Here is a 22,958-nt window from a genome sequence, read left to right as displayed (position 1 = left end):
AAAAAGAAAGCAAGCTGCCGATTTTCCAAGTCAGGAACTCCACTCCATCTGCCCCTCGCTGTAGGAGCTGTACGGAGGCAGAGGGGCAGGCAGAGGGGCAGGCAGAGGGGCGGGCAGAGGGGCATGCGACTGCTGAGGCTCGGGCTCCTGGAGAGGAAGGGAGGGCCTCTCAAGGCCAGTGATCAATCAGCAGCCTAATTAATAGGTATTTGTGGCACAGGGCTCTGTGGTTCCCTCTGTGGGATATGAGACATGCCTATCCCTAGCTAACTTGTAATCCAGTTGGGGACAATGAGAGACCAGGGTGTGACCGAGTGTGGGAAGAAGGAGAATTTTCTGGGACTTAGGTCCAGGAACATCCCCTGGAGGGGATCTGGAACCAAGCAAAGAGGAGGCAGAGAAGAGGAGGCCGAGGGTCTCCACAGTGCAAGCCTCAAGTTCCAAGAAGCTGCTAGGTTCTGTGTTCCTCCACCAACCAATCTGAGTGAGGTACAGGCCGGAAAGTGTTGGGGTAGAATGAATGAGAACCCCATCATTGGCAGGATCCTAAGAGCTGGAACTTAGAGCCCCCCCCCCATTTTCATAAGGTGAACTCCCGAGACACATGCTCAGTGGGAAGGTACCAGGACAAAGGAAACCTTTTCACAGAAACTCTTCCTGTGCTGCCCCTCCCCCCAGGTTCTTCTACTCCCTCAGAGCATCTCTAAGAAGGGAAAGGCTGTTGAAGCAGCTGAGCCTGGGAGGCTCTAAACTCCTCTTGCATTACAGAGCAAGAGGGCAGTGAGGGAGCCCAGGCCTCAGCCCAGCAGTCAGGCCGCCCCAATTTATCTGACTCTCACACCAAGTTCCATTGAGGGTTGCAAGTCTACCGGGCAGATTGGCGGTTTCTCCACAGTGAGCTGTCTACACAGGTCTGGCTGCATATGGCTTCTAACTGGCAGCGAGGCATCCAGGGAACGGAACAAGATCCCAGGCACAAAACAGGATGCCCCACTTTCACTTGGAGGTGGCTTGGTCTACGTGGGAGTAAAAGGGGCGGCTTGAGGACAGCCCCGAAGCTCTACTTTAAGGAACAGCAATAGCAGTGAATGTGTAGGATGAATGGCTTATCACACAGTATGTACCATTACTGTTAGTAACAAGAGATAAGGAAACAGCGTTAGGAAAAGATTCACACATGTGAATTCTCTCATTGTGTTGTGTTTTCTTTCTTTTCAACTGTTTTTTTTTTTAATATGGTGTATGTGTGTGTGTGTGTGTATGTGTGTGTATGTGTGTGTATGTGTGTATGTGTATGTATGTATGTATGTGTGTGTGTGTGTGTATATGTGTGTGTGTGTATGTGTGTGTATGTGTGTGTGTGTGTATGTGTGTGTATGTGTGTGTGTATGTATGTGTGTGTATGTGTATGTATGTATGTGTGTGTATGTGTGTGTATATATGTGTGTGTGTGTGTGTGTGTGTATGTATACACCATGTATGTGCAGCACCTTCAGAGGCCAGAAGAGGGCGTTAGATCCCCTGGAGTTATAGATAATTGTGAGCCACCACATAGGCACTGGAAACCAAACCCAGGTCCTCTAAAAGAACAGCCAGTGCTTTTGACTGCCAAGCTGTTGTTTTTGTTAAGACAGGGTCCCATGCAGTCTAGGCTGGCCTCGAACTCACTATATACCTGAAGATGACTTTGAGCCTCTGATCCTCCTGCCTCCACCTCAAGTGCTGCGTACAGGTATGGACCACCATGACCAGTTTTATGTGGTGCTGGGGATTAAAGCCAGAGCTTTGTGCCTGCTAGACAAGCCACATTCCCAGCCCCATGTGGATTCTTCCTTTTTCTAACAACGAAGTGTTTGTTGTGTTACTGGTGACAGAGATGACAGGTTGGGAAAGGTGCTTTACCCTCAGGAATCAGTTGTAGAAAGGCACCCCAGTCAGGGATCCAGAAAGTGCCATACATTCTGGGTTAGAATGGAAATTAGAACTCTCAGGCCCAATCCTTTACTCTGGCTGTGGCCCGCACACCTCTCTGCGGTCTGCTTACTGCCCCACCTGAGAACCATCCGTCCCACTCTCATTATGGCAATTTGCAAATTCCAGTAACAGATTCCAGCTTTGTTCTTGCAGGACTTCAAAGGCTTGGCTTGAAAAGCTTTATAAGCACTCCCCTGAGGGGGGCTAGCCTGGGGGGGCTAACCTGGGGGAGCTAGCCTAGGGGGGCTAGCCTAGTGACCCTCCAACCAAGCCTAAAGAGAACACATAGAGACTGTTCCACCCCAGTTCCACTAGAAGCCAACAGCCTTCTCTCAGAGCCAAGCCCAAGAAAACCACACACACAGTCTTTACTCATGGAACATCAAGCTGCAGATGGTTGCCGTCCAAGGACCCCTAGATCAGTTAGGGAGAGGAAATTCATGAGTCTGGATCCAGGACGTTTAGAAGCAGTGAACTGGAACCGTAGACAGCCGCAGACTGTGCACCAGAGGCTGCTCTGAGGAAAATGCTGCCCCGGGTAGACAAACAGCAAAGCTGCTCTGAAGCTGGGTGCAGGAACAGACAGGGATGGATGTCTGCCCTTCCCTGCCCTGGACTCCATACCTCCATCCTCCCTGACCCTCTGGAGCACCAGTTTGTGTTCTTCCTAGCAGCCTCTTCTCTGTCTAGGAAAGAGCCGGGCATCCCCCTTGCAGACCCCACCCCCACACACTGGCCTGCCCTGAAGCAGGGTAGGAGTTACTCACAGCAATGGAGACAGCACTGATGACGGCTCCCAGGTAGCCCTGGATGAACTTGGATGCAGGTGAAGGCTGGAAGACAGAAGAAAGGAAAACACACTGGTGTCCAAAGCTGCCTTGCTCTGCTCTGACCAGCAAGAAGCACTCCCTTGGGAAGCCAAAGGGGCAGGCCTCCCTCAGCAACCTTGAAAGCAGGAGCTGCGATAGCTGGGCCCCACACAGGTCCTTTATGTCCAGGCTGTTTAGGGTATCATCTAGGAGGGCTGTGTTGTGAGCAGGTGTTTCTGCCTGACACATTGTCTATGTGGGGTAGCATTGTCTCACCAGCAACGGTTGAACAGGACTCAGGGGGGTTCGTATCAGTGTTACTGTTCCCAGTAGTTCCACAAAACAAAAGATCTCAATTCGTAACATACAAAAGAAAAAAAGAAGAAGAAGAAGAAGAAGAAGAAGAAGAAGAAGAAGAAGAAGAAGAAGAAGAAGAAGAAGAAGAAGAAAGAAAGAAAGAAAGAAAGACAGACAGACAGACAGGCAGACTGAAGAACCAATCTCTGCTACAGTTCCAGTTTGGAGATAGCTGGTTATAAGGTTTCAGGATACAACTGAATGGAACTATACTGGTGAGGCCTGTGAGTCCAGCTACTGCAGTTAGATGAAGGGGCATCCTGAGAGTCTCTGGTCCTTCAAGTTCCTACTGCAAAGGCCAGCTCCTAAGTCTGCTCTCTTTGCCTGCCACTGTAGAAAAAAATATTAAGAACAACCCCTTAGAGGGTAGCCCAGATTCTTCTGGATGTGAGAATAGACCAGAAAAAAAAGGTGGGCTTGTCACAGATCAGCTTGTGGATCAGTCACCTAGGAGCTGAGGTGACTGCACCAGCTTCTCGAGACGAGTCCCGAAGCCAGCCGATCTTTACTTTACCCACCTCTTGCAGCCCTTCCCAAGGCTTCTGCTGACCCGTGCCAAGCAGGCTGAGGGCCGGCTGCCTGGGGATGGCAGCATGAGCAACCACCCAAAGAAGGCAGTGTTTGGTGCCAATGTCAGAGTGCTTGGCCCGGCAGAGGACGACCGGTCACTCCCACCCACCTAAGCACTCACCTTGGTGGCATTGCGGTTCGCGTAGTTGACACAGGCGTTATGACTCTGGTTCAACCACTGAAGGCAAGAAGGAGAGAAATGAGAGAAGGAGGGTCATCTCCATGGGATATCCCACCTCCACTCCTGCCAGAAGTCACAGGAAACTGCTCTATATGGATACAGAGACTGGGGACGATGAGGTGCCTTCTGGGTGAGCTTGGGGGGTGGGATCCGCTACTCAAGATGCTGACATCACTCGGCTGCAGGGTGTGAATATGTGAACTGTCCCAGAAGAATCCAGAAGGTAGAAGAATTCCTACACAGCCTCCTTGATTTGACCCCTCTTTACCTGCCGGAAGCTCTGTCAGAACCAAGTGTTTCTTGCTGGTTAGCAAGACCAGATTTAGGGAGAACTGTTATCAGAAAGAGGCTTCAGGCCTCTGGTCACTGACCATGGATCAAGCAACCAATGGACAGAATGAATTTCACTCACAGGCCGCCATGTTCCAGGTGAGGGTACCTGGACCCCTCCTGACCTCTATCTGAAGGTTGAAGGAACACAAAGTGGCCAGCATCACAGTGGAGTGTTTGAGGCCTTTCAGCAGAATCAAGGTTTTGGCAGTTTAGGGGTAAGCGCTAAGGGGTAAGGAACACTTGACTCGGGGGCCTGAATGAAGCAGAAAACAATGGAGGGGGGGTTCCATACCAGTGTGTGTGTGTGTGTGTGTGTGTGTGTGTGTGTGTGTGTGTTCCTTCAGGAGCCCTCCGCACAGACTCTTACCTGCCAGAAGACCGTGGATGCCAGCGTCTGGTTAGGCAAGAGAAGTCCCACCACCTAGGAAAGTGAGAGGGCAGCTTGAGGAAGGCAAGAGAGATTCCCGATACTCTTCTGTTGTTGTTTTGAGACAGAGCCTCACTATATCCAGGCTGACCTGTGATGTAGCCCAGGCTGGTTTGAAATAATAGCAAACCTCCTGCCTCGGCCTTGTGAGTGCTGGGATTACAGGTGTGTAACACCATGCCTGCCTCGGCCACTTGCCAGTGGGATTACAGCTGTGTAGTCTGTGAGTTTGCTTGAGCAAGGGGAACTGGTGATCTGGTGTGCTGATAACAGTGATGGCCACCGTGAGGTGTAAGAAGAACTATTAAAGTGCAGAATTACATTATCATACAAAAATACAGCTGTCTACCCAACACACACACATGCATGCATGAAGCACCCACAGTTAGTAGCATTAGCTGGGGATTGTTTGAAAGTATTTCCAGACTACCTTCTCATAGTCTTATGACTTCTGCCTTCTTCGTATCAATGGATTTTATTTATTTACATAATTGGAGGGAGCAATAAAAACAGGTGAGCAAACAAAAAGAATCCCAACCCTTCTCCTCAGGGAGAATGAACTTTTCCTATAGGATGTTTGTGAGAATTAAATAATCTCACCGTCCTCCAGGGGATTCATGGGTAAAATTTTCGGAGATGTGTCTTCACTAAGCCTTCATCAGAAGAAAACTGACAGTTATGGTTAACTGACTGGGACTCGGGAGTTTAGTAAGCAGTGGTTCCCATGGGAGTTAGACTGCCCAGGGGTCATATGCTAAAAGCTCATCCCTGAGTTCTTAGGGGGCACAGCCCCATGGGGGAAGTAGGTCTCTGGGACAGCACCTTTAGGGCATTTCTCTGTCTCCTGTCCACCATGGGGTGAGCCAGTTTGTTCCACTATGGATGAACTTCCCGCCACCGTGTTCTGTTCGCACAACAGAACCAAGTGACCATGGAACAGGGCCTCTGAATGGCTTCTTCTTTGCATTTCATTTTGCTACATGGGAAGAACGAATTTGCTACATTGAGTGAACAAATGGAAGACAGATATGCCAAGTCCGGCTGTGCACCCACTGTGCGTCAGACCCAAACAGCACCTGGAATCTAGGCTTGCTGCTTGCCTTTATCTTATTATTTCTTTATGTGTATGTGTTTCTGTGCAGAGGCCAGAAGAGGGCGTTGGATGCCCCAGAGCTGAAGTTATTGGAGTCTGGGATGAGTACCGGGAATCTGAGGTCTTTTAGCAGAGGAATGAGTACTCTTAACCACGAAGCCGGTGGCTCCCAGCCTTCTAATGCTGTGACCCTCTAATACAGTTCCTCACATTGTGGTGACCCCCAGCCATAAAATTATTTTTGTTGTTACTTCATAACTGCAATTTTGTGATTGTTATGAATTGTAATGTAAGTATCTGTGTTTTCTGATGGTCTTAGGCAACCCCTGCAAAAAGGTTATTTGGCCTCCAAAGGGTCATAACCCACAGATTGAGAACCACTACATTAAGCCATCTCCCCCCCCACACACACTCACACACACACACACACACACTCACACTCACACTCACACACACTTAATAAAACGGTCTTATGTCCTAGGATGGCCTTGTACTTGCTGTGTGGCTGAGGAGAATCTTCACCTTCCTGTGCTGTGTCTACCTTCCAGGCGCTGGGATTGTAGGGAACAGAACCATGCTTGGGTGCTGTGGTAGTTTGGATACGAGTGGCCCAAGGGAAGTGGCACTATTAAGAGATGTTGCCTTGTGGAATAGGTGTGGCCTTGTTGGAGAAAGTGTGTCGCTGTACAGACGGGCTTTGAGGGCTCCTAGGCTCAAGTTTCACCCAGTGCAGAAGACAGCTTCCTCCTGGCCGCCTAGAGTCTCATCCTGATTGCCTTTGGATCAAGATGTCAGTTCCTTTTCCAGCAGCACATCTGCTTGGACACTGCCATGTTTCCTGCCATGATGATACTGGACTGAACCTCTGAACCTGTGAGCCAGCCTAATTATATGTTGTCCTTTATAAGAGCTGCCTCGGTCACGGTGTCTGTTCACAGCAATAAAACCCCAAGACAGGTGTTGAGGATTGAACCCAGGGTTTTGTGTATGCTAAGCAAGCACTGAGCTACATACATCTCTAGCCTTAACTCTGTGTGTATGTGTCTGTCTGTCTGTCTGTCTCACTGACTGACCGACTGACTGTATCTGTGTTTATACACAAGGTTCATGCATTTGGAGGTCAGAGAACAACATTTAGGAGTCAATTCCCACTTTCCCTCTTGTTTTGAGGTGAGTTCTCTCTTTTCTCTGTCCCTGCATTACACAGTCCAGGCCAACTAACCCATGAGCTCTGGGTTACTCTCCTGCCTCCACTTCCCACCACACTATGGAAGTGGATAGACTATAGGTGCACACTGTGGTCTGTGGCTTTTTACATGGGTTCTGTGGCTCCAGGCTGGAGGATCTGAACACGGGTCATTAGGCTTGCTCAGTGTGTGCTTTACCTACTGACTCATCTCCCCGGCCCTCTGCTCTGTTTTGAGATAGAATTGAATACAGCACAGGCCGGCTATGACCTTCCTATGTAGTTCAGAATGATCTTGAACCCGTGACCCTCCTACCTCTACTTCACACATTCCCAGCTTACAGGCGTGCACCACAATACCTGGCTGATCTTGACATTTGGGCATCAAAGACTCAGTGTGAGTCTCTTAAGTTTACCTTTAGAGTGTTTGTGTGCAAAATAACATCTACCAAGTACAGCTACATATGGGGAAAATGTGCACAGCCATCCACATATTGACTTATTTATTATTCCTGTAGATAAAATGGCTCTTTGGCAAGAAGCTCTGCAAGGAACAAGTATAAACATTCAATACTATCTAGTAAATCAAATTCTAGACATCCTTTGCAGCATTAGTAAATCATGTTTTAAACATTAAAATGTTTTAAAACAGCGAACACACACGCACAGTTATATTTATTGGCCCGTATCAGTTTGAATAAAATTACAGAGCGTAAAGGAATTACTCAGCTCCAATAGGAGCTACACAGAGGATTCTTTTTTCTTCTAGAATGAAATCTCTACTTGATTCTTTTGTGCAGTGGCCACTTAGGACAATGAACTGAAATCCAGTCAGGAGACCTTGGATCTCAACTGCAGCTCCAGCCTTGTGCTCTTGGGTTCTTGATTCCTTCTTAGGAAAAGGATTGACCTTGAAGATCCCAGCTCAATTCCACACCTCCTCACCCCAGTGTGTGTGGTGTCTGGGTGTGTGGGGGGATATATATTTGTGTTCACATGTGTGTGTATGCATGTGAAGACCAGAGGGAGATTGTGGAAAGTATTCCTTCATCACCCTCCATCTGCATTCACTACTTATTTTTAATGTACATGTATGGGTGTTCTGCCTAAACGTATTTCTGCGAGTTACTTATGTTCAGTGTCTAGGGATAGCAGAAGAGATTGTTGGATCTCTGGGACTGGAGTTGCAGATGGTCGTGAGTTGCCATGTGTCTGGATCCTAACCCAAGTCTTCTGTGAGCGTAGCCAATGTGCTTAACCACTGGGCCATCTCTCCAGCCCTGCCACCCTTATGCTCTGAGGCAGGCTCTCACTGGCCAGCATGCTTTAGGGATCCACCTGTCTCCACACTCCTCCTCCTCTATGCTAGGGTTACAGGCACATAATACTGTCCCTGGACTTTTCCATGGGTTCTGGGGATTCGAACTGTGGTCTTCATGCTTGCATAGAAGTCATTTGCAGATTTAGCTGATGCTCTCCCAGCTCAGTTTAAAAGTCTATTCTCAGGTTCCAGTTACTATGAGATGCCTATATAGTGAAAGTTCCCAAGGGACCCAGGTGCGTTTCCTTCTTGAAGTTCTAGTCAGAACAAAGAGAAGCTGAATCTAGAGTGACTGAGGGAAGGGTGGGGGTGTCACATACTCACACACAAGCACACATATTTACACATGAATGCTGCCTCTTAGAAACTGGGACAATTCGTACTGACCGTGCCTAAGTGTTCAGGTCACACAGCCTGCCCCCCTTCCCCTGTGGTTTTTACACCATATAACAAATTATGCAATATATACCCACCCCCAAATCCCAACTTTCTGGATGGTGCTTAAGCCACCAAGAATGTCCTCAGACACCTGTGTGTCACCAGGCTCCTGCTGTCCAGGATGGGCACTGCACATTAAACTGTGAGGTCTCTCCACTGTATCACCTCAGAAACACTTCCTGGTTTCTAGGTCAACTGGCTTGCTGACCCTGGGCCATTTATAAAACTGTGTCTGACCATTAAGAGGCCTAGGCCAGGGTCAGTAAGATGGCGCAGTGGGTAAAGTGCTGGCCATCCAAGCCTGACACCCTGACTTCCATCCCTAGAAGCAACTGTGACTCCTCAAAGTTGTCCTCAAACCTCCACACATACGTGGTGTTATGCATGTGCATGTGTGTATGTGAGCATTCACATGTATACACACACAAAAAAAAAAAACCAACAAGAATAAATGAATAAGTAAACAAAATAAAATGAAGCTCTGGCCAGCTTCCTCTGCCCACAGCTCTCATGGATACAGACCCACACTGCCCACACTGCCCACACTGCCCACACTGTCCACACTGCCCACACTGCCCACACTGTCCACACTGTCCACACTGCCCACACTGTCCACACTGCCCACACTGCCCACACTGCCCACACTGCCCACACTGCTCACACTGTCCACACTGTCCACACTGTCCACACTGCCCACACTGTCCACACTGCCCACACTGCCCACACTGCCCACACTGCTCACGGTTCGTGCCCCTTCCCAGCCTCACCATCTTCCCTTTGCTGGCCTTCTTTGGGTATCATTTTATCCTATAGTATGCCTTTCTAAAAAAATGACACAAAATCTTTTCTAGAACAATCCAGAGCCCTAAATAAACTTGCACCTAGGCTATGTGAGACATACTCCCAGTGCACATGACTCTGACTAGCAAGAGTCTGACTGTGTTGGACGACACTTTCTGACTGCCAAACACAAACCTGGTGTCCAACAGCAGTGCCTCAAACCACTGAAACTAACCCTCGTGACAATGAGGACTCTCTAAAGTAGAGACGACCGTCCTATTTTGCTGAGGCTTTGAGATGTGTAGGAAATCTATCCACGCCTGCAAATTCAAGAGTCAGGCCCCTCAGCCTCCAGCTCGGGACTCAGGCTCTGATTTTAGGGTACTCCTCCAGCTTGCCTCAATGAGCACAAAGGAAGAGGGGGTTCAGTTACCACTCTAGCCAGTTGGTGGGGCATAGTATATGTAATGTGCTCTAAGGCTTCTGACAACAGCAGGGGAGGGGAGTGGGCTTAAATGGTGTCTGTGGTGGTTAATCTTCATTGTCAACTTGATTGATTGAATTTAGGATGACACGCAGCTCAGCATGCGTCACGGTAGATTCTGCAAAGATTTAACTGAGGTTGGAAGACCCACCCCGAATGTAGGCAGCCCCATCCCATGAGCTAGAGTCCTGAACTGAAGAAGAAGTAGACACCTAGCTGGGCACCCACATTCATGTATGCCTCCCGAGAAGTGGGGTAGCGTGGGCACCTCCATTCCAGCTGCTGTGACCACTCACTGTGAGGGAGTATCCTCAAACTACAAGCCAAAACAAGGTCCTTCTTTACCCAAATTATGTCTATACAGAAGTTTTGTCCCAGTGAAAAGAAAATTAACCAAAATACCCCCTACCCACAAAACACAAAGACCAGATGGGACAGGAAAAGCTAGACAGGTCAAAGAGGTACTCAGGAGTGGGCAAGGTAGATGGACTCTAACATCCAAACGGGACTTTAGGAAAGCCAGGCTTGGCTTTGGCAAAAAGAAGCCAGCTTCTGCTAAGGGAGCTGTGTGTGCATGAGTACATGCATGTCTGCATGTGTTGGTGTGTGTGACAGGAGCCAGGCAACCGAGGACAACAGAGTCCCTGGCCTGACTGAGAAGAATGCCCCAGAAATTGTCAAAAGGCAATCTAGAGGGGGTAAGGATAGGAGGACAGGGACACCAAAGAGCCAGCTGGGTCCCTGTGGCCGGGCGGGGCCCAGAGCGCACGGTGCCAGCCTCGTTCCCTATTAGGCAAAGTACTGCACCATCTGCAGAGTCCCAGGAGCAGGAGCAGGCGTTTTATAACTTCCTTTTCTTTTTCAGTCTACATTAAAAATAAATGTTCCCTTCAGCTCTCAGATGTATATCTCTAGTGCAACCTGCCCACATTCCCTCCTGCTGCCCTTTCCAGAACATGGCAGGGGAAGGGAAGGAAGGGGTGGAGAGGGAGCCAGTCCACCCGGCTGATGCCAGTGGATCACACCTCCTCTAAGAGGGAAGCGCGGCAGGCATGGCCACACTCGGTGGAGAGTGCCCAGAATGCATGGGGACCAGGGAAAATGGAAGTGGGGAAACTGGGAGCCAACAGCCAGGCTTGCTTCCCGCCCCCCCCTCCCGAGCTGCAGCCCTTGGCCAAATCGCACATCCCATCTTTGCATTTATAGTTCATGCAGTGGCTGGAGTCCCCCCTGCAACTCCAGCGCTCTGGTGGCTGGCCTCTCTGCACACCTCTCCGTACCTCCCATCGTGTGTGCTGCTGTGGACCCAGTGATCATCAGACTCTGGGGCCAAGGCTGACCAGAGTAGGTTCCTTCAGATTTCCCCATCTTCACCTGTTAAATAAAGGGCCACCCTGGCACCTCTCAGGAGCCACATCTCTCAGAGCAGCACAGACAGAAACTGGCTCAGTGTCTGACACACATTCACAGATGTCAGGTAGTGTGTCCCTCCTCCAGTCTGTTTTCTCTCTTTCAGTCTTGCCTGCGCTCGAGTGCACACACACACACACACACACACACACACACACACACACGTGCTCACACATACACACTCGCGCACACACACACACACACATACACACACGTGCGCGCACATACACACTCGCACACACACACACACACACACACATACACACACGCACATGCATGCACGCACCCTTTCTTTGAGCCCCACAGCCTACACCTTGCAACTGAGCATCATTGTAAAACATAAATCCTTGTGTGAGCATGTATGTGTTCGAATATGTGTTCATGTGTGTGCACATGCGTGACAAGCCTCTGGAGGCTGACAGGAGCAGGGTCAGCCAGACTCAGCACATCATAGATATACAACAAGGACCAGAAGTTCCTCTAGAGGTTGACCCCAGATGACTAAGAGTCCCTAAGAATATGTGTGGAGTGTTGGTGTCTGGGCCATGGCACCGCTGCAGACTTTAAGAAGGGCTCTCGGGACATCTCAAGCAGAGCTATGCTGACGCCGGTACTGTGGTGAGCACGTCTGCATCTCCATCTTTACTCATGCTGTTGGTTCCCAAGCAACCCTGCTCAGCACCCCACCCACCTGGGCTCTGTGGCCGAAGAGGGACCCTTTGTTCTGCTCTAAGGACGGAGTAGAGAATTGGGTCAGTAGCTCCCACCTGGAAGATGGTTCAAAAGACAACTCACACCTTTGTCCCATTCCTCCTCCAGCGTCCTAACTGCTGTGGACAGATACATTTTTCTGGGGTTTTGGTTTTTCAAGATGGGATTTCTCTGTGTAGCCCTAGCTATCTTGGAACTCACTCTATAGACTAAGCTGGCCTTGAACTTATAAAGATTCACCCGCCTTCTGCCTCCCAAGTGCCGGGATTAAAGGCAAGCACCGCCACCAGCAGACTGACGCATTGTTTTTAAGGCTTATTTGCGTTAGTATTTATGTATGTGTGTGTGGGTGTGTTGCACATAAGTGCAGGTGCCCACAGAGGCTGGATAGAAAGGCTTTGGATCCCCTGGAGGTTGAATTAAAGGCAGCTGTGCGCTGACCAGTGTTGGTGATGGGAACTGAACTCAGGTTCCCTGGACAAGCAGCCACAGCTGGCTGTTAGCCAGTGAGCCATCTCCTGAGTCCAAACAAGCCCTAAGCTGGGAAAACAACACCTTGAACATCAGTCTTCTGGCAGAGAGGGTTACCAGAGCTGCTGAAGCCGGGGAGGTGGGGGGAGAGGAGCACAGGTCTCAGAGGGACCTGAGCAGCCCCTAAGCCCTGCTCTTCCCACATCACACAAAGATGAGGACTTTGTATAGCGCTTATAACATATACATTTATACACACACACACATATGCATACATGTGCAGGGGTGCTGGAGACATCTCTCGGTGGTTAAGCACACTTGTTCTTGCAAAAGCCCTGACTTGAGTTCCCAGAACCTACATGGTGGCTCACAACTCCGGTTGTAAGTGATTTAACACCCTCTTCAGACTTCCATAGGCAGTGCACTTGCATACACATAAGTAAAACATGCACATAAAATAGGAATAAACGAATGGGAGGGCGCTAGGGAGATGCTCTGTTTGTAAGTGGCTTACTGTACAAGCATGAGGAGCTGAGTTGGACCCCTGACCCCAGCACTAAATAAATGTTGGATGTCAGCTTGTTTGTCATCCCATCACTGAGGAGGAGCTGGAGGAGTCGGGGGGCCCCACGGCCAGCCAGTGTAGACAAATGGTGAGACCCGGTGCAGGGAGAGACAGCCAATGTCAACCTCTGGCCTCTGAACACATGTCTGTACACCAGCATATATGCACACACACACAGACACACACACACACACACAAGATCTAACTATTGGGAGGGTAAAACATTTTTCAGCTTCAACCACAGGGTACCACCAAATTATCCCAATTGGTGAGAAAACGATGAAAATAACCCTTGACTCTTCACCCCACGGCCACTTAGCTTGTCGCCCATCCCAGCTCTCCAATCAGGCCGAAGTTCAGTTCCTTCGCAGGTTCCCATCATCTTCTCCTCCCCCCTTACGTCACCTCCGTTCTCCAGAACTGCCCTCAGCCTTGGAGGTGAGCAGCCAGAGGCTCTGGCAACTGGAATGCCTGTCTTCTGACACCTTCCCTTTCTTCCCACCCCCACGGCACCCCCACACCCTCAACAGCTGTCTTTCAGACCTGCCAGAGCTAGGACACCCAAAAATTTGCTAGGTTTTTTTTTTTTTTTTTTTTTTGGTGCTTTGCCTCCACCTTCTGATGTATATGGTTAATGTATCGGGTGCCACTACTATATACAGCAGCGGCTCTCAACCTTCCCGCACTGCGACACTTTCACACCGTCCCTTGGGCTGCAGTGACCCCCCAACCATAAAATTATTGCATTGCTACTTTTATAACCTGTAAATTTTGCTGCTGTTATGAATGGCAGTATAAATATCTGTGCTTTCTGATGCACTTAGGCGACCCCTGTGAAAGGGTCGTTTGATTCCCGGAAGGTGTCATGACCCACACATGGGTTTAAAGGCTGCAGACATCTCCAGAAGTTGCTTTGGTCAAGACTAACTCTGGTTGATGGCTTCTAGCTTTAACTGGACTGACAGCTCTTGCATGGTGTGGGTGGGGCCAAAATGATTTTATTATTTGGTGGCACTGGCAGTGGGCAGTGGGGAGCTAGAATAGGGATTAGGAGACAGGAGAAAGCAGTTTGCATTAACAAGGACTCAACGTGTCAGTAAAGCCCCAAGACGTGGACAAATCCTTCGCCTCTCCCATACAGTAGAGATTCAGTGATCTCATGAGAACCTTGGGTCTTGGGGTTTCTATACTCAGGGGAGCATCCAGAGCAACGAGAAAAGGCTCAGATTGTGTAACCCAAACCTATAACGTCACAAGAAAGTTAGAATCTATGGCCAGGAAGGCAGCTTAGTTGGCACAGTGCTTGTCTGACATGCACGAAGCTCTGGGTTCCGTGTGCAGCTCTGTATAAGCTCTGGGTGCTGACACACACCCATAACCCAAGCTCCTGGGAGGCGGAGCAGGAGGGTCAGAAGTGCAAGCATCCTCAGCTATCCAGTGAGCTTAGGCTAGACCGAGTTACATCTGAGATTTCTCAAACAGTCAAGGCATCAGACCCGCTGACTAGAGGCTCATGGTTTGCGTTCTTTATCCTTCTGAGATTTGGAACTTCCAGACTGGACGGGAGTGAAGAATTGATGTGCAGATGTACCCAGGGAGCCTTAGGCCATGAGGCACTGAGCTCCTGGCACGTGAGGCGCACAGGGCACAGGCAGAAGAGCTGCCCTGACCCCAGGGCAGAGAGTCCAGCCCCTTCTACCATGGCCTCATGGGAAGGACAGTGGGAAGCTAAGGAAAGAGGTATTGACTGCAGAAAGCACCCCCACAGTGGGGGCTTCTTGGGGGACCCTGAAAGGATGGAGACTGGGCCACAGCAGCCGCAGGAGTGGCCTGGACACACGGGCTTAGCATCCGCGCTGCTGTATAAATTGGGATCTTTTTGCCACACACGAAAGTGGGGGAAAGTTCCCATCTTTAAATGTTAAGCTTAAAATAAGCCCCGACACGGGTGCCAGTGGATCTGTGAAATCTGCTGACTAAACTGGCACCAGCGCCTGTAAGGGAACCAGCTCGTCCCTCCGAGCCCTGGGTTAGAAGCGAGGTTACTCTCAGGGTAAGCAGGAGGGTATGGGGTCAAGCAGGGATGCTTGCAGGCAGGAAGCCGCTTGGATGCACATCTAGAAACTTCTCAGTTGAGGCACCTGCCAGCCTTCCTCGCCCCTTCCCTTCATCACTCAAGGGCCTAGTTCCTAGCACATTCGCTGGCACTCTTGTTTCTATTTCGGTAAACGTCTTCGGTGGCTTCTACGCAAGTGTATTTCTTACTCACTCTGACCAGGGGCTTTATGAAGGTGTGGACTGGAACCTTCCAGCCCCTTTGGGACCCGTAACGAAGGAATGTTTGGGGATGTCAGGCAACAGCAGGACATTAGAGGGACTACTGTGGCTGAGGGGAGCCAGGCTGTGAGTGCAGAAGAACAGCCATGTTCCTTCCATATAATCTGGTGGTGGCGGGAGTCATGAGTGGGACCTGTAACCCGCCACATTGCTTGTCATGTCCTAGCATGAGGATGGATGGTTACGGGTTTTTCCATGTCCCCAGGCTCAGCCGGAGGTTCACCTCTGACCTACTGCTCTCAATCATGGGACCTGGCTCTCTGGGACTCAGAATCAGGTCAGTTCCGGAGCATCTACTGGGACATCATGCTTCGACCTGCTGTGGCTGTTTTGCCTCCGTGGAGAGACCACGCTGCGGCTCTGAGGTGTGTTGTCGCCACACTGTGTGCTAACTCAGAGATTCTTGTTCATGGGCTCTGAGGACTGGGCCCCTCTGCACACCTGCTTTCACGGTGCACACCTCACCGCAAAGGAGATGAGCATCCCATGTCCGGACACCAACAGGGCCGCAGTTTCCCGCAACAGTGGGTTTGTCTGGGGTGTGAGCGGAGCAGCTCAGTAGCACTGAACACGGTCTCAAAACGTATAAAACCACAACAAAACAGAGCGACACTCTTAGCTCTGTTGATTTATTCTGACTGATAGTAGTCACTGACTCTGCTAAAATCCACCTTCTCACTCGGTGGGTCATGAGCTCCTACCTGTGAGGGACCAGCTCAGGTGTCCCGATCTCTGGTTTGATAATATTGCCAAATGATATATCAATGTAAATGTTTATGAAAATTGTTCCAGAGCTGAAGAGATGGCTCAGCCAGTGAAGTGCTTGCCTCACGAGGACCTGGGTTCAATCCCACCAGAACCCACTTTAAAAAGAAGTGGGCTTTGGGGTATGGTGTGACACATGCTTATCTCAGCACAGGGGGATTGGAAACAGGAGGACTCTTGGGGCTCAGTAGCTAGTCTAGCCTGCTTGGTGAGCGTCTGGCCAGTGAGGGACCCTGCATCAAAAACAAGATGAACTGCACCATGGAACAACACTTGAGGTTGTCTTCTAAGCTACACACGCTCACTCACATGCACACACATGTGTAAACATAAGAATGACTCTGGCAGACTCTGACATGCCTACCTATTAACTATTCTACCCTCTTTCTCATTCATAAAAACCTCCGTATGACTGAGAGTCAACGATATAACAGCTTGGTGACATGGACAATAGAAACAATCGCTGAGGATGAATGGTGACAAAGAAGACCCGGTTCCTGATGGTCTGAGGACAGCTCTAACCACATCCAAACTTCCATGACGTTCAAGAGAAAGCCATGATTACTGTGAATTTTCTACAAGATGCAGATGATCCCACACATAGCTGAGAGCAGTCACGCCACAACGACAATAAAACCCAGGCACGACACCTTTTAAATGACAGAATTAAAGAGGCTGTGATCTCTGAGAATAAGATTAGGTTATAATAATAATAAATTAACAGTGTTTAAAAAGGAATCACTTAATCTCAACCAAGGGGCGGGAGAGGGCTCAGCCATTAAGAGCAGGCGCTGCCCTTGCAGGACCTGAGTTTACTTCCCAGCACTCCCACTTAGACAGCTCAAAGACTCCAGTAACTCCGGCTCTAGGGGACCCACGCCCTCTTCTGGCATCTGCACATGCCCAAACACATGTGTGAATCCATACACAAAAACTTAATTAAAAATAAGATAAATCCTGGTACTGGAGATAAGGTTCCGCTGTTAAGAGCACATACTGCTCTTGCAGAGGAGCCAAGTTCAGTTCCCAGCATCACATAAGGTGGCTAACAATCACCTGTGACCCCAGCTACAGGGACGTCTGACCCCTCTGACCCCTCTGGCCTCTATGACCACCCAGACACATTTTTTAAAAAATCATTTTAAAAATCTCAACTAAGGAAGATTCAAATTTATAATTTTCAACTTATTTGAAAACAGTAACATAGGGTTTCATTATGTATCGATATACAAGAAAATACACAACCCTGGTATCTTCTAAAGGCAAGCACAGCTTAAACACTTTCATTAGCAGGAAAGAATGAGCAATCAAGACAAAAAGGAAAAGCTGCAGGCTGGGGCCTCAGAGGCATGGCTCTGTGGGTAAAGGTGCTTGCCGCCAAGACCCAGGGCCCAAGTTTGATCACAGGAACCCACCTGATGGAAGGAGAGAAATTACTCCATCTGTGTGCCATGGTGTGTTCACACATACCCCCCTACACACACACCAAAAGAAAGTAATAAAAACACTTGCTTAAAGAATAACAGACCAGAAAGGCAGCTCAGTCAGTAGAGTATTTGACTAGCATGCACAAAGCCTTGATCCCATCCCCAGAAACACGTGAACCAGGTGTGGCATTGCTCGCCTCTGATTAAAGGCAGGAAAGTCAGAAATTAAATTCAAGGTCATCTTCAGTTGCCTGGCCAGCCTGGGCTACTTGGATGAGCACTCTACCAATTGAAGCCTTCCTTCCTTCCTTCCTTCCTTCCTTTCTTCCTTCCTTCCTTCCTGCCTTCCTTTCTTCCTTCTTTCCTTCCTGCCTTCTTTCCTTCCTTCCTTCCTTCCTGCCTTCCTTTCTTCCTTCTTTCCTTCCTGCCTTCTTTCCTTCCTTCCTTCCTTCCTTCCTTCCTTCCTTCCTGCCTTCCTTCCTTCGTCTCTTCCCTTTTTCCTTCTTCTAGTTCATTTTCTTCTTGAGAAGTGGTCTCACCGAGTTGTCCTAGCGTGTGCCCTAAGGACCTGTACTTCTGCTGGTATTGTCTGAATTCAAAGCTAAGATGTTAATGTGTTTGTTATATAAATATTTTATTTCTAATAATAATTTTAATAATTTTTAGTCAAAGGCTCATGTATCTTAGGGCTTTGAACTCTGTGTAGCTGAGACCTAAACTTCTGATCCTCCCGACCCCATCTTCAAACTGCTGGGATTACAGACATGTGCTACCGTGCCCAGCATTAAAATATTCTTTATATATATATATATATATATATATATATATATATATATATATATATATATACTTCTTGGTGGTATTTTTGAATCCCAAAGAACATATTCATATATTTCTTGTATAAAATATACATCTTTTTCCCTTTAATCCTAGAGATATTTTTGAACTCCAAAGATAAGGAAAAAAAAATCAAATGATTCGCAAGGAAATGGAAAAAATTTACTTACAAAAGAAAACACATTTTAGCCAAATACATTGTTTATGCCTGAAAGGAGAAAAAGTCATTGCCTGCAAAGCAAAGATGCAGGCAATGGATGTCCAATGCTACTCAAAAGAGCATTAGCCAAACACAGAGCCAAGCAGTCAGGGCATTTGAGACAGGTAAGAGCTCAAATCAACTCCAAAAAAAAAAAAAAAAAAAAAAAGACAGGTGCATAGCAGTGAAGGCTGGAGGAAGAGGACCACGATCTCAGCCCTGGGGGCTGACACAGGAAACTAGGAGTTTGAGGCCAGCCTGGGCTACATGGCCGAATCATTTCAATAAAAAGACAATGCCCCAAATGTGGATGGAATTCTTGGTCTTTGCTCACAGTCAGGCACATCCTGAATCCGAGCTCAGTCCATCGCAGCAGACAAAAGTCCTCAAGGGCACAGTCAGTCTTTTCCCACACTCTCAATCAGAGTCCCATGTGAAGCAATTGTTAGGGGAACGCAATCTTACTTTCCTGGGCGTCTATGCTGCTGAGCCTCTGAGCACCTGCAGTAACAGTTACTTAGAGAATGAAAGAAGACCCGGGTTAACAAATGGTACGCTAAGCTCCTTCCGGAGTGGGGACTCATAGCTACTATTTTATTCCATAAAATATATACCATATTTATGATATGGATGATGCTTATATTCCGATGCTATAGAATTGTGAGTGCGTAGCCATCAGAATTAGGAGGATCCCTTTCAAAGGACCAACTAAGAGCCAGCAAAAACAATCACTCTGATATAAACCATGGAAAAACAACAATGAAGTATAAATTAGCAAGTGGGGGGGAGGTGAGGGAGAGAGTGAAAGCCAGGCTCAGAGAGTGTGGGAACACAGCCTGGGTGGTTGAGCGCTGGCACACAGGGGCCCCTGTATTCCTTCCAGAGAGTCACTTAAGGAGAATTCGGTGGTGCACATTTGTAATCCCAGGACTCAGGAGGTGGAGGCAGGAGAATCACAGGTTCAAAGTTGACCTCAACTACATAGCAAGGCTAGCCTGGGCTGCATAGGACCTTATCTCAGAAAACAAGAATAGATACATAGAACATTTCTTTTAAGCCAAGTGAAATGGTATACACCTGTAATCTCAGCACTTGGGAGGCCAAGGCAGTAGGATCAGGACCACTCGAAGAAAGTGTCGGGGTGGGGGGATCAAATCAAAACAAAGTAATCCCCCCCCAAGGACTTTGGATGCATCTCAACAGTAAAGAAGCTGTGTGCTCGGGGCCTTTAGCTTGACTGTGAGCGTGGTGGGAAAGGGTTGAATTTAAGAAAGAAAATATGGGGGAAGCAGACAGCTTTCAAGGTTAAAAGTGCAAAGACATAAGAGGAATCTTTTAGGCACACAGAAGTCTAGGGGTAACCATACACACTTTGTTGTCTGTGCTTTTCACTTCCTCCAGGGAAGAGCCCGCAGGAACGTGGGTGCCGCCCCTTCTCCACCCGAAGCGGAAGGTACAGTGACCGTCCTGCCTGTCACTCCCAGGGCTGCTTTCACAGATACACAGAGCACACACCCGGACACTATATATACAATCACTTTGCACATTTTTAAACATGATATAAGTGACATCAGTGAGTATTACTACTGTGCTACTATTTTCTCATTCAGCACTGTTCTTCAGACTTAATCCATATTCATAACCCAGAATACTTAACACAGGAAAGAAATCATGAGCAGGGCTAAACCCAACTCCAAAACCAAACAAAAAGAACACAGGAACCCTGTTTGAATTCATTTGCAACTTCAATTTCCACAAGGTGCCCTTCTCTCCCCAAAGCTCCCGGTCTCCAATATGAGGGTGTAAGGAGCTTCCCGGCCCCGGTGGAGATCAGACTCCTTTGGTGCAGAGTTTGTGGTCCACATGCCCTTCCTCCCAGCAGTGCTCCACCAGGACAGTTAACCAGGTCCTCTGCTGAGTATTTATGAACAATGATGCTGTTAGACATTTGAAGTTTCAGTTTGGAAAAGAAAACCCTTTGCAGGTAAGACTTACAATTGGCGTCCCGAAAGGAATGTAACCTGTGGGTGGGGAGAGAAAAAGTCAGGTCCCGTGAGCCTTCTGGGTCTCATGAGATACCCAGAAGTTTCTGGGGCTTGCTCTGCCCATGGCCCTGGCGAAGAAGCCCAGAACAATCACAGAGACACCACAGCCTTTCCCTGACTCGCTCTCCCTAAAGCAGAGGACTCACTGCCCCCCACTCTCCCACCCCTCTGTTCCCAGCCGCCAGGGACTCCAGCTCCCTCCGGAACCCAGAGGCTGGCCTGCTGCTGGTCACCAGTGACCCTATGAACCAGTTCCTCTCTGAGGCACAGTGCTCACCCCTGAACCCCACATCTCTATGGTTTCATCTCCCAAGGAACCCTGAGTGTCTTCCTTCTTTAGCCTTTATTTAAAAACAAAACAACAAAACAAAGAAAACCTTCTTCTACTTCACAGTCATTCCTGGAACAGGAATTCCCTGTTTACCTGAGGTGGGCATATGTTAGATGCCAGAGCATTTACAAGTTCTCGAGTTCCCTCAGGCCAGCCTGGAAAAGCAGGAGCGTGCTGGGTGGGGTTCTAGCCTGTGTGCTGTCAGCGGGCAGCCTCCTCGGCTACCTCTGACTCATGCCAGTCAGTCAGCTGATGGGCAGGCACCCGGAGAACCCAGGTTCACATCCAGAGCACACACAGTTCTGTGAGCTGGTGCCATGGCTCTCCTGAGCCTCCCTCTGGGGACAGGGCCAAGTTTGGGGAAGGGGGGTTGGAATAAGGGGGCTGAAAGGAATGCCTGCTTCAGAAAGGTCCAGAAATATCAAAGAAGGCAAGCTGGGCCATGAGCCCGTTATGCCAGGAGAGAAGGTGAGCAGCTCCGACTTTAGGTCCTTCGTGTTCAGAGCCTCACAGCAAAACCAGGGTTCCTGGCTGCCAGCGCCCTGGCTCACAAAATGGCACTGCACAGCATGTCTCTGCTGAGTCTCCAGCAGGTCAGGCTTTCTGAGGCAGGGCATTCAGTCCCCGGCTGACTGAGGTCTCCTTTCCCAGTCAGAGGGCTTTCCAAGACAGCAAACATTAGCCCTTCACGTCAGTCTCCTGAATCCGAGTGGGTAAAAATGGCTAGGAAGAGATGGCAGCACCCTGGTGTGAATACATCCATCTGTGCTGGTGTGAATACATCCATCTGTGCTGGTGTGAATACATCCATCTGTGCTGGTGGGAATACATCCCTCTGCACTGGTGTGAATACATCCATCTGCACTAGTGGGAATATATCCATGTGCACTGGTGGGAATATATCCCTCTGCACTGGTGTGAATACATCCATCTGCACTGGTGGGAATATATCCCTCTGAAGTGGTGTGCATACATCCATCTGCACTGGTGGGAATATATCCCTCTGCACTGGTGTGAATATATCCCTCTGCACTGGTGTGAATATATCCCTCTGCACTGGTGTGAATATATCCCTCTGCACTGATGTGAATATATCCATCTGTACTGGTATGAATATATCCATCTGCACTGGTGGGAATATATCCCTCTGAACTGGTGAGAATATATCCCTCTGCACTGGTGAGAATATATCCATCTTCACTGTTGGGAATATATCCCTCTGCACTGGTGTGAATATATCCCTCTGCAGTGACTTGGGGAAAAATCCATATCATCTCAGTGCCTGAAAAAAGGGCCCCCATCCCAGCCTGAACAAATATACTCCATGCCCGAAGTGTAAAACACACGAAGTAGCCCTCTAGGGGCTACTAGATACAGCCTTCCTGGGTGGAGAATCTCACAACCTCTGTGCACAGAGGCTCCAGAACAGGAGCCCTGCCTTGTGTATACACACAAGGGTTGTGAGCACACACTGCACATGCCCAGAAAGGAGGACCAGTTAACAAGGTCAGAGGACGGCGAATCAGTCTAAATGCTATGACCTAGGACAGGGAGAAAGAGTGTGTTGCAAGGGGTCAGATAGGACTTATAGAAGCCAGGGCTTCCCCTCAGCCAATGGCACAAGAGGGAGGGTTTCATGATCTGGTGGAGGCCAAGACCCAGCGCAGAGGCCACAGCTCTACCCCAGCCTAGGTGGAAAGGAAAGACAGGTGTGCACCTGATCTAACACAGTTGGATTAACGCAAACCTGTGGGCAAGAGCATGGCTGTGTGTAAGAGAGGCCATGTCCTTCTCTGGTGCGGGGCTGTGACTATGCCTCCAAATTAAAATATTCACTTCTGGAGAAAGCAGGGTTCATAAGATGGAGGCATATAAAACAAGGCTCAGGATGCTCAGAAAGTCACAGG

At 48.9% G+C, this 22,958-nt stretch overlaps 1 protein-coding gene across 4 annotated transcripts in view; it reads right to left on the bottom strand.

Annotated features, from left to right (window-relative positions):
• SFXN5 (sideroflexin 5) overlaps positions 1-22,958 on the bottom strand; it is a 119,432-nt gene that overhangs the window by 51,946 nt on the left and 44,528 nt on the right. For all 4 annotated transcript variants that reach the window (XM_080932340.1, XM_080932343.1, XM_080932341.1 and 1 more), the window contains exons 6-9: positions 20,671-20,696; positions 4,592-4,645; positions 3,832-3,888; positions 2,742-2,807 (exon numbers count right to left, since the gene is read on the bottom strand). In XM_080932340.1, the coding sequence (XP_080788466.1) occupies positions 2,742-2,807; positions 3,832-3,888; positions 4,592-4,645; positions 20,671-20,696 (203 nt within the window). The remainder of the gene's footprint in view (positions 1-2,741; positions 2,808-3,831; positions 3,889-4,591; positions 4,646-20,670; positions 20,697-22,958) is intronic.

The sequence above is a fragment of the Micromys minutus genome (genome assembly GCF_963924665.1).
Source record: "Micromys minutus genome assembly, chromosome: 18".
Lineage (NCBI taxonomy): Eukaryota > Metazoa > Chordata > Mammalia > Rodentia > Muridae > Micromys > Micromys minutus.
The sequence above is the reverse complement of the archived record's forward strand: the minus strand, read 5'-3'. Positions and strand labels throughout refer to the sequence as shown.